This window comes from Ambystoma mexicanum, chromosome 5p (genome assembly GCF_040938575.1).
Source record: "Ambystoma mexicanum isolate Mex_15411 chromosome 5p, UKY_AmexF1_1, whole genome shotgun sequence".
In the NCBI taxonomy this organism is placed as follows: Eukaryota; Metazoa; Chordata; class Amphibia; order Caudata; family Ambystomatidae; genus Ambystoma; species Ambystoma mexicanum.
Window position 1 is genome coordinate 970885364 of NC_090930.1, and position 27842 is coordinate 970913205.

Consider the following 27842-nt stretch of genomic DNA (forward strand, 5'->3'; position numbering starts at 1 on the left):
CATATTGTTTATTTTGAATTTATGAAGGGGATCAAGATGTGCAAATGAGTGCCTACATACCGATATGACGGTAATGTATGTTCGACAGTGCTCCCCCAAGCAGATAGTAGAGACAAGCTGCTAAAATACAGTTGCAGATAAGTAGCAGTTGCCTTTTTGCGATTGTATTATATGCTAGATATTATTTCTAACTTCTTTTTCTCTAATATGATTTTCTCCTTTTTAAGTGTTTGACTTTCTTTTCACCCTTTACTTTCTGCTGTCTGCTTTCTCTGAAGACAAGATCATTCTCCCAGTTGAAAAAATATCATGCAAAGAAAAAGTAACTGAAAAATTAGAGGATTCCAAAGGTAACATCACAACCATGGTTTATTAATTTGCAGCACCCCACATTCCGGCTCTTCTGAAGTCTAAATGATGGTTCTAGTGAAAATCTGATTTGTGCTGAATGTTATTTGTGAAGTAAGAAATGGAAAATTGCTTGCTTGAATGAATGGATGGACTGGTACTTTGGAAAATAATCTAGCAACTTTTGAGTGGCCGATGATGCAGGCCACGTCATATACACTATTAGCCTAACTGCCAAAAATATATGTTCGCCTACTGAGGCACTCCAAGTGTCATCATCACCGAGAAATAATTGTGTCTTTGATTTTTACATTGTGTGGTAGCTCTGGATTTACTGTCCACCATCGAATAAATCTGCTCTGTTCCAACCCCAATTCTTTGGAAGATTCTTTGCTCATCCCTCAAGAGACAGACAATGTGAGGCAGGATAATAAGTCACTGTTAACACTGTTCTCCCTAACAAAGCACATAAATACATTTCAGGAGACACAAAACTTGACACCCTTCCTGATAGCAGGCTTTATGCTGGTACTCTCTCCCTTGCTCTATGCTATCCTACTAACAAGTAATTGACCCGTTTAGTGCCAGCAAACACTGTGTTGTTGTGGGAATCGGCACAGGGGCACAATGAGGGAGAATACGGGATGGGCCACAGTGCCCGCCTGGTATTTTAAATAGAAATGCCACAGTCCTCGCAAGTTCATTTCAACTGACTATGGGACAGTTTCTGGAGAATCGGGAGCAACCTCTTCAAACCTCAGGCACATCCTGGAAGCAACCTTTTTTCTGAGAAGGAGTCCATTATTAAATAAACATACAATTAAGCACTCAGTACTGTTATTTACCATTAGCAGCCTGGGAGGGGGTGCTGACCAATCAGGATGCTCAGAACGCGGGCTGTATTCTAAGGTACAAGCTCGCGGTCTGAGCAACATGGTTAGCCAGCAACCCTTTCCCTTCCCCCTCACCTTAGCACCCATGTAGGTTCCTACACGGGTACAATGGTGTATTTTTTTGTGTTGAAAAAAAAGAAACGTATACAGCAAAGCACCAGCAGCCTCGGACTGGCCTATAGGGCAATGCCCGAATTGTATGCTCAAACTGTTTGTGTGGGCCAGTTTTTGGGGTCAATACAGGCCAGTTTTTGGCCAAAGGGGGCCAGTTTGATGAGTTGCTCCACTTTGTAGTTAGTAGATTTGACGCAAGTTACCGAACAAATATTCTTTAAAATGCACAATTTGCAACATATTTTGCAAAAATAACTCACTCTTGTGTATTGTCCCTGGAGGATAGCCCAGCGGCAATGTGCTTGCCTTGGAAACAAGACGGCACAAAGCAACACAGGTACAATCCCCGGGTCTGCACTTAGAAACCTCCGGCTATTAAGCGCGTTATAAATACGCAACTAAGAGACATATTCCTGTAACAGCGCCTCGATGCCCCGGGCTGTGGGAGTGCTTTAAAAATGCTTATAAATAAATAAATACTCAAGTAGTCTGTCAGAAAAGGAATGATTTGTCATTTTGACCCGTGGCTACATTTTCATCGATGCCCAAACCAGTTTTATCCCCCAGTACAATCCTGCAGCCCGGTGCCACACAGTGCTTGTGTCCTCGAAGTCCTTTTTCAATGTTGACGTCACCATCGTCAACATTGAAAACAAACTTTCGCGGCCGCACTGTAAACGCAAGTTTCCTTTTTTTAAATAAAAAAAGACACCATTAGCACCTGTGAAGCGGATTACACAGGTGCTAATGGTGATAAGCCCGTGTGTGACGTGCGACCCTTTCGGAAATGGCACTGCCTCCCTCGTTAAGGGACCCTCGCAGCGCCTGGGCCTCTAACTTGGGCATCAGGCCGTTACCTACAGGGTTGGCCCGCCACCTCGGGACATGTCACCTCAATATATCTGAAATACTGTTTAAACAAGCCCAACATTCACAGTAGATCAGTTAAAATGGCTCAGTTCTTTTTCTTATCTGAATTTGAAATCATGCCCACTTTCTCATCAGAATCTATAGTTCCACTAGTTCGCATGCCCTTCTCTCGTATACTGTAGGGTACAGCCCTTCCTTTCAAGGCTCACTCTCCGCCACAATGTATTCTGAAAACAGCAGGTTTCTAGGGAAGGAGAGAATGAGCTTGAGGTTTGTTTCAGTGCTACTTCCTAGTTTGTTAGTCCCTGTACAGCCCCTTCCAAATATCTGATCACGGCCAGGGGATTATCCTCTTCACATGCCGCATGTGCACCAGAAGTGGAGCAGTTTAGTCACTTTCAGGCCCAGTGATCTCCGGCTCGGACGTCCTTTTCCAGCATCAATATTTAGCCTCTCACATAAGGGCTCCAGCCCTATATACGCACTAATACACAGATACCAGAGTGGACAGACTTTGGGTTTAGAATTAGAGATATTACATTTAGCCTTTTCGCCATACATTCTCATCTGAGTAGAAGCTACAACTATGTGCACATTTTGTATTTTGTAGGTCAACACTGGCGTCCACCACCAGTTCAGATTCCTTCTTGGTATCAAAATATGCCATAGTTTCTTCCCCGGTCAGCGCTGCTTTGATGGTGTCGAAGGCCTTCTGTTCCCGGCCAGACCACTCCCAGGTGGCGTTGTTTCTCGTGAGGGACCTCAGTGGCTCGGATAGGGAGGCCAGGTCTCGGATAGACCGCCCACAGTAGTTTACCATCCCTAGAAAGCTTTGAATGTCTGAAGGGGATTGGGGGGTGGGCGGTGCCTCTCTTATGTCTCGTACCTTCTCTGGGTCTGGGGAAATGCCACCAGCGTGAAACACGAATCTGAAGAATTCAATCTTGTCCTTGAAGAATTTGCACTTTCCTTTGTGGAGGGTTAGCCCCAGGTCCCGGATCCTCTCTAGGGTCGTCTCTAGTCACTTCACATGCTCTGCCTCTGAGGATGCATATACGGGAATGTCGTCACTTAAGTTCAGTACCCCTTTTAGGCCAATAAGGGCTCCACTGATCACGTTCTGAAAGACTTCTGCAGCTGAAGAAATCCCAAAACGTAATCTCTTGTATTGGTAGAGGCCCTCATGCGTGGTGAAGGTGGTTATGTAACGGGATTCATGTGTAGCTCAAGCTGGTGATACCAGGAGCGAAGGTCCACTTTTGAAAATACCTTTGCACCCTGAAGCTCACCCACATTGAGTGTCGGTGTCAGGTTATGCTCTCGTTTCATGGCCATGTTGGGCAGCTGCACGTCCGCGCAGATAGGCACCGCCCCTGGTTGTTTGGGTTTGGAAGCCACTACTATCGGGGATACCCATGGAGTGGGGCCTTCGGGCCTCTCAATTATGTCCATATCGACGAGGTTTTGCAGTTCTTGTTCTACCTGCGCCCTCAGGTGAAACGGGATCCGACGATGGTTCAGGGCCATCGGTCTCACTGATTCATCAATATGTAGACTTATGGGATCTCCCCGCATTTTGCCTACCCCATTGAACAAATCTGCATATTGTTCCGTGATGTGGATGTTGACAAGTATATGGACATGCCAAAGTGTACAATGTTCAAAGCTTCGGAGGCCGCACAGCTTAACCGAGAGTGTGGACTGACCTCAGTTACGAAAAACTTGGCTTTGATGGAGTATTGGCCATGGGTGAATGACGCTGTAAACGCTCTTTGTAGTGGAAGAGGTGTGCTGCCTCCGAATGTATATATCCTGGCCTTAGTTTCGTCGAGCACCGGTGGGCCCGGCAGTGCCTCACAATGTCTGGCAGCCATGATGGACACTGAGCTCCTGTGTCTATCAGCACGGGTGTTGGTGTCTCCTCAATGTTGACCACGCAGGTGGGTTGTCGTTGCTTCCTTGAGCCAGAGTTAATGTTTGAGATGAAGAAGACTTCTTCGTCCTCCTCTTCTTTCTCGGCTAGGTCTAGCTCTTGTATCTCTTGTTCAACTGTGGCTACACTCATTTGTTTACGTAGGCCACTGTTGCTAACTCTTGCTGGACCCCGTGATACAGCCACTGGGTTGGCTGCCCTGCATACTCTGGCATGGTGCCCCATCACACCACAGCGTCCACACACCCTTGACTTCGCCGGGCAGTCTCCGGAAGGTCATAGCCGCAATATTGACAGAGTTGGGGATGCTCTGGCTTTTGAAACAGCTCAGGTCTCTTTTGGGCCCATCGTGGCTCTTCGGATGTGTTCATCACAGAGCATCCAATGGCAAAGGCCTCCTCGCTTTTTCCTGGGTGGACGACTGCGTCCATTCTGGTGCCTCTGCTTTCTGCAAGCTCATATGCCCTGCCCATGTCCAGAATCTGAGCAAGCGTTAAGCCTGGTTCTCGGAGCACCTGGCGTCTGAACTTCCCTGAGCTACACCCTTGAAGGAGCTGATTGTGCACCATTCCCTTCTCATTTTCCCATCTGCACGTGCTGGCTAGATGGCACAGCCTCCCGCAGAAGTGATCCAACATCTTCTCACCAGACTCTCTCTCGCTGCACATCACAAACATGTCAAAGTCCTGGTTGGCCAGGGGCAAAAAGTATTTTTTGAGGGCGTTTTCGTCCACATACGTGGTTGCCTGAGAATTCAGTGACTCAAATATGCGGTGGACCTCAGAGCCAGCTGCATACAATAGCGTCGCAACCTTGGCATCGTCTTCTGTCTCTCCGGTGGCTCTAAAGTACCTTTCTAGCTTTTTGACCCATAGGAGTCACTTGGGCCCTAGTTTGGATGGGGGCCCAGACAGGTTAAACTCATGCATGGGCGCTAAAGTACCTTGTTGTCTCTGTGGTGATAGTGCTTGTGCATCGGCGTCTTCCTGGTCCTCCATGGTGTCAAACCGCATGAGCACCTCCTCCTGTTGTAGAGGCTGCAAGTCTGCTCCACACGAGGCGATACACTGCTTCAGATTGAGAGCACCACAAAGGAAAAATTGATCCTTGGGGTGGGCAGCGCTGTCCAGTGGGTCTTTGGTGAGATGAAGAAATGCAGGATATGCTGTATGCCCTTCCCTGGGCTGAAAAAATGTTCAACTGGTCAAAGTGCAGCCATTGCACATGTGGCCACTGCCATCTGGATTAAGGCAGCTGTGGGGTGTCCAATAATTATCTTTATATGTGAGCCGATCGGCACACGAGCACCCCATGAGGGGCCGCAACCGTCGGAATGCAAAAATGGCAGCTCGCGTGTGCCGCGTAGGAGCCGGCGTCTAGTGGGCGTCGTGCAAATATCACTGATGGCATGGATATGCTGCTTAAGATGTTTCCACCCACACTCAGGGCCGTCCTCGTCGCCAATGTTAGCTTCTATCTGGGCCCCGGGGCTTCCCAATAGCGTACGTACGGTACCTGAATAAACATCACATGGACACGTCTTACTTCTTCGGGATCCCGGTGGCTACTGCGTCACACGGGGCTGCGCGAGCTGGAACGAGGCACGTGCATGCATACGGGATGCGTATTGCTGCGATGTCTGGGCAGCATACACACTCATCATACATATAGGATCATCATCAAGCAATCCTGTACATCCTCACAGGTAAATAGTGCAGACAATTCTCTTTCCCTCCTGTTCACACAATGCACACATAGGCACACTCCTGTCCACTAGCATGTGGTGCAAACTAGCGCAGACATGGCCTGTCCCTCCACTTGTGCACTCAAGCAGCAGATGGGCACAAGCATACACATGAAAAGGACTGCAGTATCTCAGCTGTGATCGAAGTGAGTATTAGCTTAGAATACAGTTTCAAGTACATCAATATTCAGACCAGTCATTGCCATTCAGGTATGCTAGCCTTCTCGACTCACTATATATGGGTAGATGCACAGCAGCCTCCCACAACACTATAGCATCCCCAAGCTTCTGAATAATAGGTTATCACTCCTTGTGTATCTCAATCCCCTCACGTCATTGTGTTACTGGTATTTGTCCCTGTACCTTATACTTTATTATTTTTCTCCTTTTGAAAACCTTATGGGATTGTATGACATTCGTTTTGTCGCTTACAGACCCTCAACGGAGAATTAAGTTGTGGGTAACTGTTTTGTTGTCTTAAAACAGTATACTAATCATATTAGTGTGAGAGAGGTAATTGACAGAGGGCATTTTTACATGGATGGTGTTTCATGTAGTTTTCAATAACAAATCCTTAATATGCTCAGCAACCCCCACCAATGTTTGGTAAAGCAAATCTTACCCATGTGCACAAAACTTGCAATGTCTCAACCCTGAATAAGAGAAACTACTCTAGTAGATACACTGGCTTCGGTGCCTGCTCCTAAGGCACTCGGTGCCTTACTACTAGACCACTTCTGGCAATTTCTAAAACACACGCTTTTCCAATATTAGCCCGCTGATACAAACCTGGACATTTGACAATGTTTGTGTCATGTAGGTACATACGCTCTTCTAATTCTATCAGATGTAAGCTCCAAATTATTTGAAAATATGAATACAAGGGACACACATTTGCTTTGCAATCGCCACTACTGTTCAGCAAAAAAGGCATGTACGCCTTACAGCTCATGCCAGTACATTCAGTCAGAAGATGAGTGTATCTCATTATGCATTTGTGTTCTAATGTTTCACATAAAGGTGTTCCAAAGACAAAATCATCCCCTAGAGTCATACAAACAAATGCGATCAGACCAGCAGACACAGCTTGTGTCCTTGAACTTAAGCCACCCTCCAGAACTGAACCTTGAGGATAGAACATCCCATTTTAGGTCATTGGTTGACCGTGAAGGTATCCAGTCATATAATCGCTGGAAATAACATTGAGGGTGACTCGATATTTTTAAAGGCACTATCCAACACTTTCCCTGAATATTCTAAGACTGGCGTTTGTTTATATAATTGCACCAGTCCTTAAACATGTTGGGGAGGGTTTTCAGTGTCCTTTATATTGAGTCACCCTCAATGTTTTTTCCAACGATTATATCACATATAACCACTGGGAATAGCCCAAGCATTATTTTTGGGGGTGAGTGGAATATATATGGTAATTGTGGCTTTGATGGGGAGATGTTTTTGTGTACTTTGCCTGTTAAGTAACATGGTGATTATTACAAGTTCTCAGTTTTAGAAATCGCAAAGACACTACACCAACTCCATTGTTGGTATAGCAGGCTGAACATGGATCCTACTTTGTAAAAGGAAAGCGCATCTGCCAGGTCAGCCTCAAACTGAAATCCTTTTATCTTAACCTTTTTATAATGTTTGCAGGACATTTTGGAGGCTTTGGAGGGCAAGCATACAACCCACCAGGGGGATACATTCCTTCTTTTCACAAAAAAGAGGTGGGATCGGCCGGACAAAGGATACAACTCGCACCCCTTGCAGCAGGATCAAGTAAGCATTTATTTATGATTGATCATTGGTATCTGTTTTGTATCGGGCTACCTCTGCACATATTAACAACCAGTAGGGTATATTATGACCTAAACATAATAAAACAGCTTAAAACACAAGGAACCTGGTCATAGAAATAATTGCACGAATATGGCCTCTGGTAATTAATTAGCAGCTTGGAGGTGTGTTTCAGCCAATCAAAAGGAGAGCATTACCTGCTGGTATTGGCCCGCATTTTGAGCCCTCAGATTGGCTCTGTGCACCAACCAGCAGCCCGCTTCTGCCTACCTTGCTCTGTCTGGGCCCAGACATGACTCCCCACTCTATCCCGCTGCACCGCTCCTACTCCCCGTACTACACTTAACTGTCTGCAATGATAGTTGCTGTCCTAAATGCCCATGGCCCTTGCCACTCTCTTCCCTATCAGCCGCCGATTTAAATGTAGGGGGAGAATCTGTGATGGCTATCTTTTTTGTATTTATTTATATTTTACTTGTGTACGCTATTTCCATGTAAAACAAGCACCCCTGGCATTACGCCATGGTGTTAATAGCTATAGAATTCTTGCTGGCAAGCTTATCCAATCGTTAAATGCCCTTGCTTCACTTGGACCTTTATCGCCTAAGGAAAGCCTGCCAGCAAAGATATTATTGCTTAAATGTAAAATACTGACAATTAAAGAAGGGGAAGATACTGCAGAGTGGTAAAGTTCTCTGTGTTGGGTTATTAACGGTGGTAAAATTACTGCCACCTCTAATTACTATTTCAGAATACAAATACTAATACCTGAAGACAGTGGTAAATCCACCAAAACAAAGGTAATCTCTAAGCTAGTATTAAAAAGGGTCAACACTAGAACCAGATGCTTTTCCCTGAAGTGTAGGTCTATGCTGACAAAGGAGTGGTTTGTGAAGAAGAGGGGTTGTTGTAGCACTTTTGTTCTTTTAGATGGTATATTTTACAACCTGAGGCAAGTTTCAGCCTGAGCAGTATTGTGTTCGACTGCTAGATACAGCATTTCTATCATCACTTGTAACATTTACCACTGGCTACAATACTGATAGCAGTGATACGTAATTATAATTTGAATATATTTACTAGATCATAATCCAATTATAATGGGAAATTAAGTAGACTGAAATCTAGTTGAACTTTGCTCTTTGTGAAAAGCTATGTGGTAGACTAAAAAAACTCTCTAAAAATTACTCGATCTCACATAACTAGTCCCTCTCGCCTTTCAAATGGGGGATACCAAATGACCCTGCCTGTCTACCTTCTCTCCTCTGACCAACACCCATACCCACCCTATACTTAACCAATAAGTGACAAGCATCTCTGGTTTTAAAAAGTTAGCTAAAGGTCTTGTACCTGCGGTAAAAAGCAAAATAACACTCCGATGTCTCAATCTGAAAAGTAAACCTAAAATGAACTGCCTTTTAGCACTAGAAAGGCATTATAAAGAATGTTAAGTTCTATAAAGTCATTACAAGTAAATATGTAAAATGTTAACTTTTTGAAAATACTTTAAAGAAATATATTTTAAATACTGTGCCCATTCAACAGATAATTTTCATGTTACCTTTTTACAATGCAATGTTTTCACAGATTTTTTCATGGAAATGTATTAAGTATTTTTTTTAATGAAGGTGAACTTATTTGTTCAATGGATTTACATTTAGAGATGATTGGCTCAGTGCTTTAAATACTATAGATGTATGTAACTGTTATTTGGATGCAATTAAGCATACTCACATATGGTTTAGAATGTACTCGTATTTGAGTGCCAGGTGCTTTCTAATAAATTATTTGAAACTTTATCAGTTTATTTCATACTTTTATTTTGTTCTTGGGACCATTGTTGGTTGTGAAATAGTGCCTGTATGTGCAAACACATGTTTCGGTCTACAAGGCCTTTCTGAAGGCCAGGCTTTTTTTTACAAAAACAAATTATATATCATATATGTATTCAATATAAGATTTGATCCATTGATGGTATGTATCAACATTGTGTGTGAAGACAGAAAACTGGGAGTGGGAATAGGTAGGATTAATGGGACAATAAAAAGAAAAAAAGAAAGCAAACACAAACCACAAATATTTCATTAAATACAGTACCTCTTAACACAATTCACCATGTTCTTTACAGGAACAACTTCTTATATCAGTGATCTCTCCTTTGTATTGCTTTCAGCATGCAAATTCAACATACATTATGATTTCTATTACTAATTCCCCGTTATGCGAGTAGTCTTGACCATTTACAATGTATGTTCGACAATTTACCTTGTCATGCATCAGTTAGCTACAGTGCCTCTATTCAATAGACATAGGGCTAGTCACCCAATGATCTTGGTGTTTCTCTATGGTCGTTCCATTATCTAGTCCACAACTAATAACAAGGATAGTTCCTGTATTCCTGCAAAATATGCATTTGTTGGATTTGGTTTTAACATTTGTGTACAGTATAAGATATCTTACAATTAGACAATAATTATACAGGTTATGTTTAACATTATCCCTGTGACCTCTGTTGAGATTAACCACACCTGTGTTGAGGTTCTTAATTGCAAAGATTAACCATCCACTATATCATACTTCAAAGCATGAAATGGAACACTAAACCTTTCCCCGAAACCCATCAATTGTATTTCTTGACGTCCTTATATCTAGGTTAAGCCTTAGTTATAGTGCCATAATTAGAGTGTTAAGAAGGCTTTATGCAACCTGCCACCATTAAACCATTAAAGGACGTTTGTTTTCAATGGTTCTTGGCATTGGAAAAGTCAATTAATCATACCAGACTTACCTTCTCTATATGGAAGGTTCCTACAAGTGTCCCATGTGTGTGTGTGAGCTGCCGGAGGGGCCATTTAAATTAAAATTTATATTTGTAAACAATTGCTGACATCACACGCTGTGCATGTGACGCCGAACGCGAGTGCAGCCATCTTTTGGGACTGCTGACAAACTGCTATTTGCTTCTGGTTATCTTGCCCATATTGGTATTCCTATCAATGCCTGTATATGTGTTGCTTCATTTAAAAAACATATTTTTTTTATCTGCTCTGTTAGCTCCAAATGTCAAAGTTCTGTATTCACATCATGGTTGTACCAGTTGCATTCATTATAGAGTGCAGCAGATTTCCCTCCTTTTAGTTTCTAGTTATTTGCCGCTTAATTCCAACCAAAATACTCCTATACAGTAAAGTATATCTGTAATATTAAATACAAATTAAGGTCCCTATATGGTATAAATCAATCTTTTCTCCAAAACAAACCCAATATTTATGATTATAGTTCCCTATCTGGAACATGTATCATTTTCTGAGCTCACACTGGCAATACTGCATATGTTAAGTATTAGTTTCGGTCTTAACTTAAGTTATGTTCAATTTATGTGTATGAAGGATAGTACAAATGTTGTAAACACCATAAAGGGAATAATATGGCAACCAGATTGCCTATTGGTAACACTGGACATGAGGGCCTTGTACACATCAATTGAATATAACTTGACTATTAAAACTATTTAATACACCTTCATGGAGGGTTCGGCAACCCATTATCAACATGCGGACATGCTCAAAGAAATGCTAAAAACAACCTTGGAACACAATAAATGTATCTTCAATTACACATTTTACCAGCAAATCAAGGGAGTAGCAATGGGTACCAAATATGCACCCCTACGTGCAAGCCTATGTATAGGCATGTTTGAAGATACCTTTGTATACAGAGATCAGGCATATCATGAACATATACTCTTTTGGTTGAGATGCCTAGATGACTTTCTAATGATATGGAAAGGGAATCGAATGGACCTGGACTCATTTATTGAAAGACTCGATTCTAATGATTTTGGTATTTCATTTACTGGCAATTACAATTCCAAGGAGATTGACTTTTTAGATTTAACAATGTATGTATCAGGGACCAATCTGTGATCACACACATATAGAAAAAGAACTGAAGTTAATTTGACCCTTTATGCCACTAGCTGCCATCAGACGGTAATCAAAAATATACCAACTAGAGAATTTGTAAGGGCCAGAAGAAACTGTGAGGAAACAATAACTTTTGACAGGGAATGTGATCTCTTAACCAACAGATTTAAGGAACAGGGCTACTCATTGCAGAGTATTAACGAAGCACAGTCAAAAGCAAAAGGTATGCAGAGAAGTGTGACTCTACTACAGAAAGTAGGTAAAGCTGCCACAGAGTCATACAGGATTAAGTTTATTACCAAGTACTGCAAGAATCCTTATATGATTACGAGGATTTTGAACAAACACTGGTATTTGCTCACGTTGGATAAATAACTGATCAAACATCTGGACAACAAACCAAGATTAATATTTAAAAGGGCCCAAACCCTGAAGAACAATTTAAGCCCCCCCTTTTACCTAGTGTGACTTCTGAACCTGCAATAACGTGGTTAGAAACTGCAAGGAAGGGTTTCTCTAAATGTGGGGCATGCACTTTGTGCAAGCATGCATATGGGAATACACAGGAATTTACGCACTCAATAGGAACCAAGATCCAAAATAATGAGAATCAATTGTAAATCAAATGTTGTCATTTATGCAATAATATGTGTTTGTAGTAAAGTGTACAAAGGGAGCACAATCAGACAACTGAGAACCAGAATCTGGGAACATTTCAGCAACATTGGGAGTCAAAATCCAAATCCAAAATCCAAAATACCCATTAGTACAGCATTGGCAGTCCATACACCAATTAGATAACAAAAAGGACTTGAGGTTCATAGGCCTTAAACAAATCTCCCTGGGAAGGAGGGGAGGGGACAAGCAATTAATCTTGAGACAAACGGGATCTAGGATCATATGTAAAATGCGGGCAACCAAATTTGGACTTTCCTTATAATGGTTTTTGTACATTCTTGGGGACATATGGTATAATTAACTGAAGTTGCAGAATGGCACTTCAGTTCAAATCACATCGTTGAACATGGGATAGGCAATTTCTCATACGTCGTGGTTATTTAGAAATGATATACACATGTTCTAACATGGAAGGAACTGTTGGACCTTAAATAAATATAAGCTCAGGTCTAATACAGGGATAGGTAGTAATAATGCCAAAATAGGGATGAGACAGTGCATTCGGAATATATATGGAAATGTAAGGGTTAACTAAGTTAAGACCGCAACTAATATTTTCAACATATGCAGTATTGTCACTGTGAGCTCAGAAAATGATAAATGTTCCAAATAGGAAACTATAATTAAAAATAGTGGTTTTGTTTTGTAGAAAAGATTGATTTATAGCCATATAGGGAACCTAACTTGTATTTTATGTAACAGATATACTTTATTGTATAAGAGTATTATGGTTGGAGTTAAGCGGCACACAGCTAGAAAAGCAATGACTAAAAGGAGGGAAATCTGCTGCACTCTATATTGAATGAAACTGGTAGAATCATGATGTGAATACAGAATTTTGATGTTTGGATTAACAGAACCGTTTTTTAGATGAAGGTACACATATATATGCATTGATAGGAATACCAATATGGGAAAGGTAACCAGAAGCAAGTAGGAGTTTGTCAGCAGTCTCAAAAGATAGGCGCACACGCGTTCTGACATCACACGCACAGGGTGTGACATCAGCAATGTTTACAAATATAAATTTGAATCAAAATGCCATCTGTGGCAGCTCACAAGCATGTGGGACGCTCGTAAGAACCTTCGGTCTAGAAAAGGTAAGTCCGGTTATGACTAATTGACTTTTCCAATGCCAAGAACCATTGGAAACAAACATCTTTTAATGGTGGCGGTTGCATCAAGCCTTCTTAACACTCTAATTATGGCACTATAACTAAGGCTTAACCTAAATACAAGGACGTCAAGATATACAATCGAGGGGTTTCGTAGAAAGGTTTAATGTTACATTTCATGCTTTGAAGTATGATATAGTGGATGGTTAATCTTTGCAATTAAGAACCTCAACACAGGTGTGGTTAAGACTCAACAGAGGTCACAGGCATAATGTTAAACATAACCCATATAATAATTGTCTAATTGTAAGATATTTTATACTGTACACAAATGTTACAACCAAATCCAAGGAATGTGTATTTTGCAGGAATAACAAACTATCCCCTTTATTAGTTATGGACTAGATGATGAAACGGACCATAGAGAAACGCCAAGATCATTGGGCAAGTAAACCTGTATATTGAATAGAGGCACAGTAGCAAACTGATGAATGACAAGGTAAATTGTCGAACATACATTGTAAATGGTCAAGACTACTCACATAACAGGGGAATTAGTAATCAAAATCATAAATGTATGTAGAATTTGCTTGCTGATAGCAATACATGGGAGACGTCACTGATATAAGAAGTTGCTCATGTAAAGAACATGCTGAATTGTGTTAAGAGGTACTATACTCTTAACACCATTTTTGTAAAATATTTGTGGTTTGTTTTCCCTTTCTTTTTTTTCTCTTTTTATTTTTCCCATTAATCCTACCTATTCCCACTTGCAATTTTCTGTCTTCACACACAATGTTGATACATACCATCAATTATTGAATACATATGTAATATATAATTTAGTTTGTCAAAAATAAGCCCGGCTTTGAGAAAGACCTTGTAGGCTGAAACATGTGTTAGCATATGGGCACTATTTCCCAACCATCAATGGTCCCAAGGACAAAATAAAACTATGAAATAAACTGATAAAGGTTCAGATCATTGATTATAAACCCCTGGTGCTCAAATAGGAGTACATCCTAAACATTTTGCACATTATTTGGAGGAGTGGGTAACTTCTGGTACTCCTTCGAAGCAACGTGTAATCACTTAGAAATCTTGAGCTTTCCGGCGCAAGAAACCAGTCTATATACCAACAAATGTATTGCTCATATTCACATATGGTTTGTGGCAACTCTAACTGAACCGCACTGTAACGATTTATAATTTCTCTAGTTGTGTGATGATGCAGAAAGTAAAATTCAGACATTTACTTTGACATGACTCTGGCCACCAAATGATCTATGCCTGGAGTTATAATAATAAATCAGCCATATCGAAATACAGGTTTGGCAAAGAAAAAGTCAGTTAAACTGAAGTGTGAGGATTTTATAGTGACTCAGTGAATTTGTGGACAAGCGTTGAAGGAGAAAGTAAATTCATACATCTGATTAGCAGCGCTCTGATAGCATTTTCACCAAAGATTCAGAACATACATGTTTTAGTTTTGATTGAACAAACATGTTCATGCATTGTGCGAACAAGCATAGAGAAGTGTTGCACATGTGTGAACAAAGTAGTGATGTGGTTCCAGATGATTCGGCAAGGAAGTTCTATTCAGGATGCCCATCTGACCTTATACCTAGGCAGATGCTTTCAGCCAATTGCTGATGTCCTCTAATAATTGCAGTTTTAGCCTGTGTGACGAATCAAGGGAATTTGCTCCTTCTCCCCAAGGGTGAGCCCCTTCCAGTGAGGGTAGGGAGGGGAACCCACTCTGCAACACCATCCCCAGGGGAAGAGGCAAGTGGGACCTCGCCGGGAGAGACTTCCCATTTGCAGACAAGGATTCCTGCTCTTGTGAGGGACTCGCGAAAGCTGTATGTGTCATTGCCTACATGAGATGCTCTCAAATGCCAGATACCTCTTTACAGTGTGCATAAATTAACACTTGTCAAACCAAATCCTTAGAATGCCAATGTCCTGTGTTTCCCATTAATGGTTGTCCCATGGCTAAGGAATCATGACTATGCTACTACTACTATTGATTCTGAAACAGGATTTCAGAGTACTCAGCGCAAGTGTCTAACAAATGCCCTTGGTTAGTGCATGTACGAGTATTCATCCCTTATCCACTGCTACCCTGGCCTTTGCCTTTGGGTTGCAGGTTTCCAGGTGGCCCCCAAACTCATTTCAGCAGTTTGATATTTCTCCAGCATTGGATCTTTCATGGATTCACATGCTTAGAATATTCCCCGTCGTCAGACTGGGAACCCTCGGTACATATATATAGTCGTTTCCTATAGGAAAAAACTTCCGACACTTGTGTGTCCTATCCACGTCTACGTCCTCTCTGGGGCCGTTCACGCATGCCCCGTAGGACGTAGCGGTATAAAAGCCCCGCCCCCGCGGGTCCCGTCAGATTTCAACCGTCTCCAAAGATAGTGGGATCTCCTCGCGTAGTCTCTACTGCTAGATTTTTTCGAATTGCGAGCTCCTGTGAGTTTGTTAATTTTATCGGAATGTCGGGAAAACCTCTATTTCGCCCGTGTGCCACGTGCGGATTGAAGAAGGTTTACGAGGGGGACGGCCATTTAGACTGTATTTATTGCCTCCACCCTCACCACTCGGCAGACCAGTGTGAAATATGCAAAGGTTTTTCCCAGAAAACCCTGAAGGATCGAAATCGACGGCTGGTATCCTGGTTAAATGACGGTGCGGGAGCGCACCCTCAGTCAGAGGTGGGCTCTGTGCGCAGCGTGGCCTCTGCTAAAACATCAGGAGCCCCTCGACGCTCAACTTCGTCGGAACCTCCGACTAAGAAGTCACGACCTGCGGAAAAGGACGTTCCACGAAGTCACTCTTCTAAGGACTCTTCTAAAGACTCTGCAAGAAGGACATCTTCGTCAACTTCGTCGAAGAAAGGAGAGGCCTAAATCCTCCTCGGGCGATCAACACAGATCAGCCACGAGTAGAGATTCGGATAAACGCAGGGAGAGCGCTGTGAAGGCGGGACCGCCTAAACCACCTGCAGGCCCAACGTCAACGACGACGAACCAGTCGGTGTCCTCACTGCCGCTGACGCAGTCGATTGCACCCGTCATCAACCTAGCGTCGACCTCGGTGACGATGTCCTCGTTGACGGAAGTTCTGGCCTGGAGACTAGAAGTATTTGATATGGGGTTGCCTGACACATTGCTACAGGAACAGGCAGCGTCAATTGCCTCGAAAGAAGACGACGGCTTCAGAATTGTGAGCCCGGAGGACCTCGGTCTACGAGCCAGGTTTCCATCAGGAGCAACCTGCTCTCAGGTGTTTACCCAACCTCCAAGCTCTCAGGCGACCCTGTCCATGGAGGTATTGTCCTCCTTACACTCGCTGCTGAAATCGCTGGACGAAAGGCTTCCACCTGTACCGTCGACACCCCCCGTCGACGAGCCCGGCCGTTCACACCGCCCGACCAGACCGGTCGGGGTTCCAACTACTCCAGCAGTCCAGGAGGAAGGTGAGCTTTCGGACTCCCTATCTGACCACGGGTCAGCGTCGGATATATCCCTCTCACCATCTAGGGATCCATCCTGGGTGTCGGATGTGGAAATGGAAACACCAAAGAGTCCCACTCACCCGTCACCACCGGATGATATAGGTGCCTTTCATTCTATGATGGAAAAAGCGTGCAAGGAGTTTGGTCTGGTCCAACAGGAGGAGAAAAAGGACTGTTTTTTCTTTTTGACCATATGGGCAAGAGTAGACGCTCAATATTCTCAATACCCATTTTAGACCATGTCTGGAAAGAAGGTGTTCAAACCATGCGTCACCCATTTTCGGAGCCGGCTGTCAAAGGCCGCATTGAAAAGAAATTTAAAGTACCAGACTCTACACCGAAGTGTCTTTCGGCTTAACCTACACCGGACTCGGTGGTGTCGTCGGCGACGAGAAAAGCAAAGGCCCAATATAAATGCTCTACCCCTCCAGATAATGAGGCGAGGCGCCAAGACGTGTTTGGTAAGAAGGTTCTTTCTGTGGGGGCCTCAACGGTGAAAGCAGCTAGGCACCTATCCTGGACCACCTCCCGGAAGAACATAGAAGAACGGCGATGTCCCTGGTTCTAGAAGGCGAAGAAGCATCGAATCATGCTATTAACATAGCGGTGGACCTGGCAGATTCGGGTTTTAAACAAATAAATAACGGAGTTGTTCTAAGACGCCAGGCTTGGCTTAAGTGCACCAACTTCAGACCCGAAGTACAGTATAAAGTTTTGGACATGCCCTTCGAAGGTGATCTTCTTTTCGGAGAAAAGGTGGACGAGGCCTTGAAGGGCATGAAGGAGGACTCAGATACAGCACGCTCTTTGGGTTCTCTCCAGAGTGGTAAGCCCTTTCGTTCTTTTCGTCCCTTTAGAGGAGCATCTGGAAACTCAAGATTCTCAGCAACCAGGGATAGATCTTTTGGTAGATCAGCGTATCCTTCCCAAGGATATAGACGCGCCTCTCAGACCTCAAGCCGGCGCAGAAACTTCCAGTCTTCCAAGAGACGACCAACTTATTCGTCGTCGACGAGCAAACAGAAAGACCAGCAATGACGGGAAGCGTACCGTTCTGGGAGGAAGAGTGTCAAGCTGCATCGAGGAATGGGAGACCATCACAACAGATCAGTGGGTTTTGGACACTGTGAGGTACGGACATTCCCTACTATTCAAATGCATACCTCCAAAATGTCCACCAATACACCTATCCCAGCCACATCTAAACATCTTGCGGCAGGAAGTAACACTCATGTTACAGAAAGGCGCCATCGAATTAGTCCCTGCATCGCAGAAAGGCCTAGGGGTATACTCACGGTGTTTTGTGGTAAAGAAGCCAAACGGAAAATGGCGCCCTATTATCGACCTGCAAGACCTCAACAAGACCCTACAGAGTCAAAAATTCAAAATGCTTACACTGCAGGAGGTGATCAGATCCATCCAAAGGGACGATTTTTTGGCTTCACTAGATCTACAGGACGCGTACTTCCACATTCCGGTGTGTCAAAAACACAGGAGGTTTCTGAGGTTCATGGTAGGTCAGACACACTACCAATTTGCAGTGCTCCCATTTGGTCTAAAGTCCTCCCCAAGAACGTTTACAAAATGTTTGGCACCTGTGGCAGCCTGGCTGCGAAAGGGAGGGCATCATGTATACCCGTACCTCGACGACTGGCTTGTGAGGGGATCCTCCCCAGCGTCGACCAACGACAGCGTACAAGCCACCTTACAACTTCTGCAACGACTGGGGTTTGCAGTGAACTTCGAAAAGTCCTCTCTAATGCCCTCAAGGAGCTTGAAGTTCTTGGGAGCTCAATTCGAAACCCACTCGGGAATAGTGAAACCGTCCCTAGACAGAATATCGAAGATCGAACAACTGACGAGTCAACTTCGCCTACAGAGCACATTTTCCTGAGAAAATATGTGGCAATCCTGGGTTCCATGGCTTCGTGCATCCACCTAGTAGCAAACTGCCGATTGTTCATGAGGCCTCTACAGGAGTTCCTGTCGGACAGATGGAAGCAGGCCACGGGCCGGTGGTCAGACAGGATAACCGTCGACGACGAGGGTGTCATCAGATCCCTCCAATGGTGGAAAATCTTTCACAACCTGGACAGAGGGGTTCCTCTACAGGAGCCGGAATTTCAGAACACCATCATCACGGACACCTCCTTGACGGGCTGGGGAGCACAAATGAACGATCATCAAACCCAGGGCAGATGGTCTTCGACCGAATCGCACCTACACATCAACGTGCTGAAACTGAGGGCAGTGAGATGGGCCTTGAAATCATTCCTTCCACATATCAAAGGATCAAAAGTAAGAGTGCTGACAGACAACATGACAGTCATGTTCTACTTGATAAAACAAGGCGGCACCAGATCCAGGACCCTTTCGGCAGAAGCTCAAAAGATCTGGCACTGGGCGTTGAAACACAACATATCCTTAGTGGCTTACCATCTCCCGGGTGTGAAGAATGTGCAAGCGGATTCCCTAAGCAGGACAATGGCTCAAATACACGAGTGGGAGCTGGACACCGGTCAACTACAAATAATCTTCGAAAGGTGGGGGACCCCCTCAATCGACCTCTTCGCAACGAAAGAAAACAGGAAATGCGAACAGTTCGCGATCAGATGGCCTCAAAAAGGATCCCTGGGGGAAGCGTTCTCGTTTCCTTGGACGGACAAATTCCTATACGCTTTCCCTCCGTTCCCCCTTATACGGAGGACAATCCAGGGGATTCGCAGGTACAAATGCCGGGTCATTCTAGTGGCACCATATTGGCCGAGACAACCATGGTTTTCCGACCTCCTACTTCTGTCGTTGGAACAGCCTATAACTCTCCAGAAAGTGCCGAACCTACTGTCCAGGGACAAGGGAACGGTGTGGCACCACAATCCGGACAGCCTCAACTTAACAGCATGGCTCCTGACTTTTCAGAGTTTGGCAGCTTGAAAGTCTCGTCGGATTGCCGGAGAATTCTGCAGGCGGCTAGGGCCCCTTCGACTAACAAATCATACATATGCAAATGGCGGAGGTTCTGTACGTGGTGTCAAACACAGCACGAAATTCAGCCTTTAGAAGTAACCCCTGAACAAATTCTTCCGTATCTTCTTCACCTGGCTGAGAGTGGGCTGTCATCATCGTCCATCAAAGTGCACTTGGCGGCCATTTCAAGGTTTACGAGGAGGAGACAGTCTTCACCATTATTCAGTGACAGACTGGTGAAACATTTCATGAGGGGTCTCTTTAGAACTTTCCCCCCTACGAAACGATTCCCACCGTCGTGGAGTTTAAATGTGGTGTTGGCTGCCTTAATGAAGTCCCCATTTGAGCCAATGTCCTCTTCATCCATGCAGTTCATATCTTGGAAACTGGCTTTCTTAATTGCCATTACATCGGCTAGAAGAATGTCGGAATTACAGGCATTGGTCATAGATCCTCCGTATATGAGATTCTTTAAGGACAAAGTAATTTTATCAACTAACCCTACTTTCATCCCGAAAGTACCGACAGTCTATCACAAGCACTCGACCCTGGTCCTTCCTACTTTCTTTGCGTCCCCGTCGTCGGCGGCGGAAAAAGCCCTTCATACTCTGGACGTCAAAAGGGCGTTAAAATTTTACTTGCAAAGGATGCAAGATATCAGAACTACCAGACAGTTGTTCATTGCCTACGGTCCGTCGACGAGAGGAAGGGCAATCTCCAAGCAAGGCCTGGCTCGTTGGGTCTCTTCGACAGTTACTTTTAGTCACTCCAAGGCTGGGAGACCCCTACAAGGACGCCCCTAGAGCCCATTCCACGAGATCGACAGCCTCCTCCGCGGCTCTATGGGCAGGAATTCCTCTGACAGACATCTGCCAGGCGGCGGCATGGTCTGTCCCACACACATTCACACGCCATTAATGCCTGGAAAGGCAGCATGCGGATGAAGTACAGATGGGACGAGCAGTTCTGCGCCATCTGTTTCAATGAGGTAAGCCAAAAACGGTTATGCTTTGGTCTTTTGCCTTGTCTATTCTGGTTCTTTAGTGTATCTGTTTTGAGCAATATATATATATATATATATATATATATATATATATATATATATATATATATATATATATATATATATATATTATGAATATGTATATATCAGAAAATATGTATATATCAGAAAATATGTTGCTGCTTACTTGCCTATATATTAGGTTTTGGGGTGGTTTTTGTGGTGTATGTTACATTGCATTCTCACCTCCTTCTTTTAGGATACTGCTATACAATCTATTCTAAGCATGTGAATCCATGAAAGATCCAATGCTGGAGAAGGGAGTAGTTTCTTACCTGTAACTCCATTTCTCCAGCGTTGGTATCTTTCATGGATTCACATGCGCCCACCAGCCTCCCCGGAATGTAATGTGCAAGATATGTGCATAAGCAGGTTCTCCTTTCTACTTTGGAGGGGCCGAAATCTGACGGGACCTGCGGGGGCGGGGCTTTTATACCGCTACGTCCTACGGGGCATGCGTGAACGGCCCCAGAGAGGACGTAGACGTGGATAGGACACACAAGTGTCGGAAGTTTTTTCCTATAGGAAACGACTATATATATGTACCGAGGCTTCCCAGTCTGACGACGGGGAATATTCTAAGCATGTGAATCCATGAAAGATACCAACGCTGGAGAAATGGAGTTACAGGTAAGAAACTACTCCCTTCTGGATGCTCCTAGTGGTGGCAGCTTGGTACTTGCCACAGCCTCAAAGACTCAGCCAGGTAGATTAGGCAGTCACCTAGTTTTTTTAACTGGAGCTTGAGGGGCAGTGTGGGAATTTGGTTCTGCCCCAGTTGTATTGTATTGTATTGTTTATTTATAAAGCACAAAACGAGTGCTTCAAAGCGCTCCAAGACGGGAGGGGAACATAGGATACAATCATTCATAAGGCCTTGGACATTTCAGAATGATACACAATAATAAGCATACTAGGCCTGACGACATTTCTGCTAATTCAAGTGCATTAACCAGCATTTGGGGCAGGATGAGGGGGGAGGAGGGAGCAAGTATAACAGAGTGACAATATTGCAAGTGCATGACAAGCAGTGTGGATAGGACGGGAATTCTCCTCTGTTGTCTAGAGTCTCGGTCCCAAGGGTTGCCCTGTCCTGGAGGTTCCGTCATACACTCCCTGACCATTGGTGATGTTGCATTGACTTGTTCCTCACCCCCCCCCCCCCCCCCCTGTTCTCTGCTCTTCACCAATATGGCCCTCTCTACTTGCTATGGTAAAGGAGTTAGCTTGCACACAACCCACTAAACAAATAGTAGCCCTCCTCCTTCCAATATCTTTCTTAAATGGTAACTCTCCTCCTCCTTCAAAACACCCTTCTCCCAGCCACAAAATAATTATTTCAAACTCCTTCCTCTTTAATATGCCTTTTGCTAGCCACTCACCTCCACACACGCCTCTATAGCTCCTACTCCAACCCCCCGCACTTGGAGACTGGCCAGATCTCCTTTTAAATCCTGCTTCTCCTTCCCTTAAGGTGGAGCCTAGGGTGGAATTGGTTAGCCGATGTGGCCCATGTGCCTGGGGTCATGTGTGCAAGTCTGGGTCTGATGGTATTTCAGTGCCTGCCAGGCCCTTGGATGTCACAGTAGGCCTAATTGTGTGAGAGCTGCTCTTTTCCCTCTAATGCCAGAGGGAGAAGAGAGCAGCTCTCCCACAGTTGGCCTACTATGACATCCTGTGAGGCTGCCTTCCCCCCCTCTCCCACTCCAATCTCTCTGATCCCACTGTGTCTGTAATGCCACTAGTTAACACCCCAGGAAAACCTTTCTTTTGAATGGATTGTGTCCTCCAACGTATTCCTCATCTTATGATATTCGTATACGCCAACTTCGCAAATATATTTCTCGGCAGAGGGCACTGTGCACAAGGTCATGGCGTCGATGTCCCTCGACGGGCTCCATAACATGTCGACGTCACCATCAGTATAAGTAGCTCATGCTGTGCCTGTTGACTTCAGTTCCTTTTTTCCGATTGCTTCGCTCTCGTGAACGGCACACTTCGAAATTTTCTTCAAGAAAATGTTGTCTTCTTCCACCCCTTCTACTCCCAATACGGGGTTCAAAAAATGTATCGACTGCGGATCGAAAATGTAGATTACAGACCCTCACTTCATTTGTCTTTGGTGCCTAGGTTCAGACCATCAAACCGGCGACTGTGGCTCCTGTCAGTCGATGAGGGAGAAGGCCCTTCGTGAGAGAAAAGGTAAACTGGCAGTGGGGCGGGAAGCTTCCAAGGCCTATTCGAACGCCTTGTCAAAAAAATATAAAAAGTCGAGCGATTCAAAGGAATCGGATCGCCGTAAACATTCTAAGAGGTCTCGATCCCGCAGTAGATTGAGACGTTCTTTATCTTCTTCATCAAAGAAGGTTAAAGGGAGGCATAGATCTCCCTCCTCTCCCTCTGATACGTCTACTGAATTGGTAAGATGTCCGACTAAGTCGGATTCCCCAAAAAAATGGGATGACTTTAGAAGGAAGATGAAGGTTTTTGGGAATGCTGCCTCAACCCTCTCAAAAGAAAACGCAAAAGAGCCAGACCCCAGTCACTCGGTTGGATGACACAGGGAAGTCAGGAACTACTGTGGAAAGATCCAGTAGTAAAGGTGAACATCGAAAATCTCGAGTCGACGTCAATTCGTCGAAGATTTGTTGAGAATCGAGTTTCCCCGACACCGACAAAACCTAAATAGTCTAAGCCCTCTACGACTTCGTCGACGTCATCGGCGCCGACTGTTTAGACATCGAAGCCACAGGTGTTTTCGACACCTTTGTCGAAGATATCATCAGTGCCTTTGAAGATTCCTTCGATACCATCGAAGATTCCTTCGACCCAAACTTAAGCACAGGAAAGGAGATTTACTCCTTTACCTAAGTCATACTTCTTTAAGTCTATGTCTTCTATATTTGAAGAAAGTGCCTCAGAAGAAGTTGTTTTCTCCTTTTGGAGTGCAATATGGTACCAGAGGTTCCAGAAGAATTAATCGATCCAGAATCGAAAATGAGAGACCTGTGACACCCTTCACTCTGCTAGTGGCATTGATATGTCACCAGAGCTAGAGTTTGCAAAACCTGACCCTGTAGAACATGCAGATTCAGGGTTCAGGAGTTTGATGAATAAGGTTGTGGAATACATAAGCTGGGGTAGATCCTCACCCACATTTGATCAGTATGATATGACTGATATACTTGAGCAGGGCCCCTAGAAGCACCCAGTTCTCCCCTTCCATAAGGCACTTCAGAGGACCGTGGAAAAAAAACTGGGAGGTTCCTGATGCTGCTTCTGCAGTCAACAGTAATTTTATGAAGAAGTACAGAACTGTGAGTTCTGACCCCGATTACTTAAGGAAGCATCCCACTCCAGAAAGTCTGGTTATTCAGGCAGCAATTTTGTCAAGACAAACAGCCTGTCCATTTATAAGAAGGTGGATGCTTAGGCCTGTAAGGTCTTTACCTCAGGTAGCATGGCTCTCAAGTCTACAAATGTCACCTGTACCCTGGCCAGGTTCACCCATACCCTGTGGCACTGCATTCCGGCAGCGGCTGATCATATTCCGGAAGGCGAGGAAAGGGAAGGCTTCCTGAATATTGTCAAAGATGGAAAGGAGGCAATAGGGGGAATGTCTCCAGTCTGGACTGGATACTGCTGATAGTATCAGCAGATCCATGGCTGCATGCACTGCGCTACGCAGATGTTCGTGGTTGAGGAAGTCGGGGTTTGCACCAGACGTGCAGGCCAGACTACTGAGGCTGTTTGGCAGTAAAGCTGATGAAAGCTTAGAAAAACTGCAGACCTCAAAAGCGGCGGCTAAATCTTAGCGCCTCTATGCGACAGCCTCAGAAACCTCATTCGGGCTCATCTTCCTGGAGAGGTCGTTCTTTTCGGTACTACTCCTCTTTTGGTAGAGGAAGAGGACAGGCCATACAAAGAGGTGAAAGAAGTGTTGCTTGTGGTGGCCAAGGAAAAAGTGTAAAACCAGCCTCAGGAATGGCATCTTTGCCCTCAGCCGCTCCTGCATCCGCCTCCAAGTCACTCTGAGGCCTTATCACACACACCCCAGTGGGAGGTAGAATCTCGCAGCATCTGAAAGAATGGCGGGGCATTACGTCAGATGCTTGGGCACTGTAGACAGTAGCTCAAGGTTACTGCCTTCACTTCCTAAAAAGGCCTCAGGGCCATCCACCAGGGACCAACTCTGTCAAAATTCCAGATCCACTCCTTGTGCAGGAAATTTTAACCCTGCGAGAGAGAGGTGCAATAGAACATGTACATGTACTGGAGAGGAACAAGGGTTGGTATTCCTCCTACTTTCTCATCCCAAGGAAGGACAGAGGATTGAGAACCATCTTGGACTTAAGAAACTTGAACAAGTACCTCAGGAAGGACAGGTTCAAGAGGGTAACCCTTTCTCAGATCCTTCAGGCTCTTCAACTCCAAGACTGGTTGGTATCATTGGACCTTCAGGAGGCTTACTTTCATGTGCCAATCCATCCCAAGCACAGAAAGTACCTGAGGTTCACGGTTGGCGGTTCTCACTATCAGTTCCGAGTTCTGCCATTCGGGCTGACCTCCTCCCGAGGGTTTTCACGAAACTGATGGTGGTTGTGGCAGCGAGTCTCAGGAGAGGGGGGGGTTTCATGTCTACCCTTACCTGGATGTTTGGTTGATCAGAGCGCGTCACTTCCTTCACAAACTGGGCTTCTCCCTCAATTTCAAGAAGTCCTACATGATACCATCCCAAAAGTTCCAGTTTATTGGAGCAGTCTTGGATACTTTCTCAGGCAAAGCCTCGCCTCCCGAGGTGAAAGCTCTCCACATTCTGCAGATGGTATCAAAATTCCACGATGCCCAGCATCTGCCGGCCTTCGATTTTCAGAGGTTGCTCGGCCTCATGGCATCCTGAATTTTTCTGGTGCCACAGGCTCGACAGAGGATGACATCTCTTCAATGGGCCCTCAGAACTCAGTGGTCCCAATTTTCAGGGAGTATGTCGGATCTTCTGCAAGTCCCGAGTGCAGTCGCTCAGGATCTACTATATGGTGAGCTTGCAACAACAACATCCTCAAGGGAGAATCTTTTTGGCAACCATGGCCGGAGATAACAGTAGTGACGGACACCTCACTCAACGATCTGACAATCAGCGGTCTTTGGTCTCCATCGGAGTCCAAACTGCACATCAACCTATTGGAGCTGAGGGCAATCAGACTAGTGCTGAAGGCCTTCCTGTCCTCTGTACAGGGAAAGAATGTACTGATAATGACGGACAACACGGTGGCCATGTACTACCTCAACAAGAAAGGAGGCGTAGGATCACTACGACTGTGCAGAGAGGCAATGCAGCTCTGGTTCTGGGCAATAAGAGAAGGAATCTCTCTATCGGCAGTTCACCTAGCCAGAGAGCAGAACACGGCGGCAGACGCTCTGAGCAGTCACAGCACAGTCTCCCACGAGTGGGAGCTAGCTCAGGAAGTCCTTCTGGAGATCTTCGCCACTTTGGGGAACCCCTCAAGTGGATCTTTTTGCGCAACCATGGTCAACCGGAAGTGCGAACAGTACTGCTCAAGGGAATTTCCTCCGAGAGGAGCTCTAGGAGACGCGTTTATGGTGGACTGGAAGTTTACACTTCTGTACGTGTTTCCTCCCAGTCCCTGTGATTCCTCATGTAATCAGGAGGTTGAGAAAGTTCTGGAAAACCATGATCCTAATTGCCCCGCATTGGGCCAGGAGGACGTGGTTTACGCACCTTCTGGACATGTCCATCTGCCCTCCAATACGTTCTCTGCAAAGAGAGGATCTTCTCTCACAAGAGGAAGGTCGGGTTCTCCATCCAGAGGTCAAAACACTCAACCTTCACGCATGGTTTCTGAGAGGTTGAGATACAAGGATTGGGATCATCCGGATGATGTAATGGAGATTTTGCTTTCGGCCAGAAGGCCAGCAACTAAATCCCTGTACCGATGTCATTGGAATACATTCAGTATCTGGTGCTGGGATAAGAATGTGGACCCTTTTCAATGTGGCACCCCAATGGTGCTTTCTTTCCTATTGCATCTAGCCAATCTGGGGCTCCAGATCGAGACAATTAAATGATATCTAGCTGCGCTGTCCATTTTCAAGCGCTCCTCGGAGGAGGTTTCCTACTTCAAAATTCCTTTAATCATTCAATTCTTGAAAGGGCTTACTAATGTGTACCCTCCAGTCCCTTTTCATGTCACAATTTGGGATTTTAATCTGGTACTTAAGTTTGTAACTTGTATACCTTTTGAGCCTCTGCACTCCTGTCCCTTGAGGCTTCTAACATTAAAAGCTGTCCTTCTTGTGGCCTTAACATCCGCCCGCAGGGTTAGTGAGTTACAGGCTCTCTCATGCAAACCTCTGTATACTACTTTTTAGTTCTTAAGGTTAAAACCTCTTTCTTGGAGGCCACCAGGGGGCGCAGGCAGGATGGACGCCTGAGCTTCGAGCTCTGCACCCAGCCCCGGGTAAACTGCGGTCCACCGGCGGAACGAGGGTCCCATGAACCACGCGACCCCCACCAAGAGGCGTTGGAGCCTGTAGCCCCCACCTGGACCCAACTCCGGTCCCGATCCGACGCTCCTGTGCGGAGTTGCACAGACCGAGGCGATACCAGCTGCCCCTCCCCCACGACCTGGCGCGGAGCAACGTGGAAGGCGACGCGGGCCGTGCCGCTCACGACTGGGCCCGGGACTGTGGGCCCGCGGCGCCTCCCCCCCTGGACACTTAACGCGGCCCACCGCACGACTCAGGGGCCCGACCTGAAGAGGGCCGTCCGCCCGCCCAAGGAGCACACACCGAAGCAGCCCGCGGCGCCCTGGGGCTCCGCGCCTGGCGCTCCTGTCACTCGAGGCGGGGC

At 45.1% G+C, this 27842-nt stretch overlaps 1 protein-coding gene across 9 annotated transcripts in view; it reads left to right on the plus strand.

Moving 5' to 3' along the window:
- Nucleotides 1-27842, plus strand: part of MAK (male germ cell associated kinase) — a 695810-nt gene that overhangs the window by 622859 nt on the left and 45109 nt on the right. For 7 of the 9 annotated variants that reach the window (XM_069613432.1, XM_069613429.1, XM_069613435.1 and 4 more), the window contains 2 exons: nt 279-350; nt 7553-7678. In XM_069613432.1, the coding sequence (XP_069469533.1) occupies nt 279-350; nt 7553-7678 (198 nt within the window). The remainder of the gene's footprint in view (nt 1-278; nt 351-7552; nt 7679-27842) is intronic. The other 2 variants (XM_069613434.1, XM_069613433.1) reach the window with 1 other exon arrangement.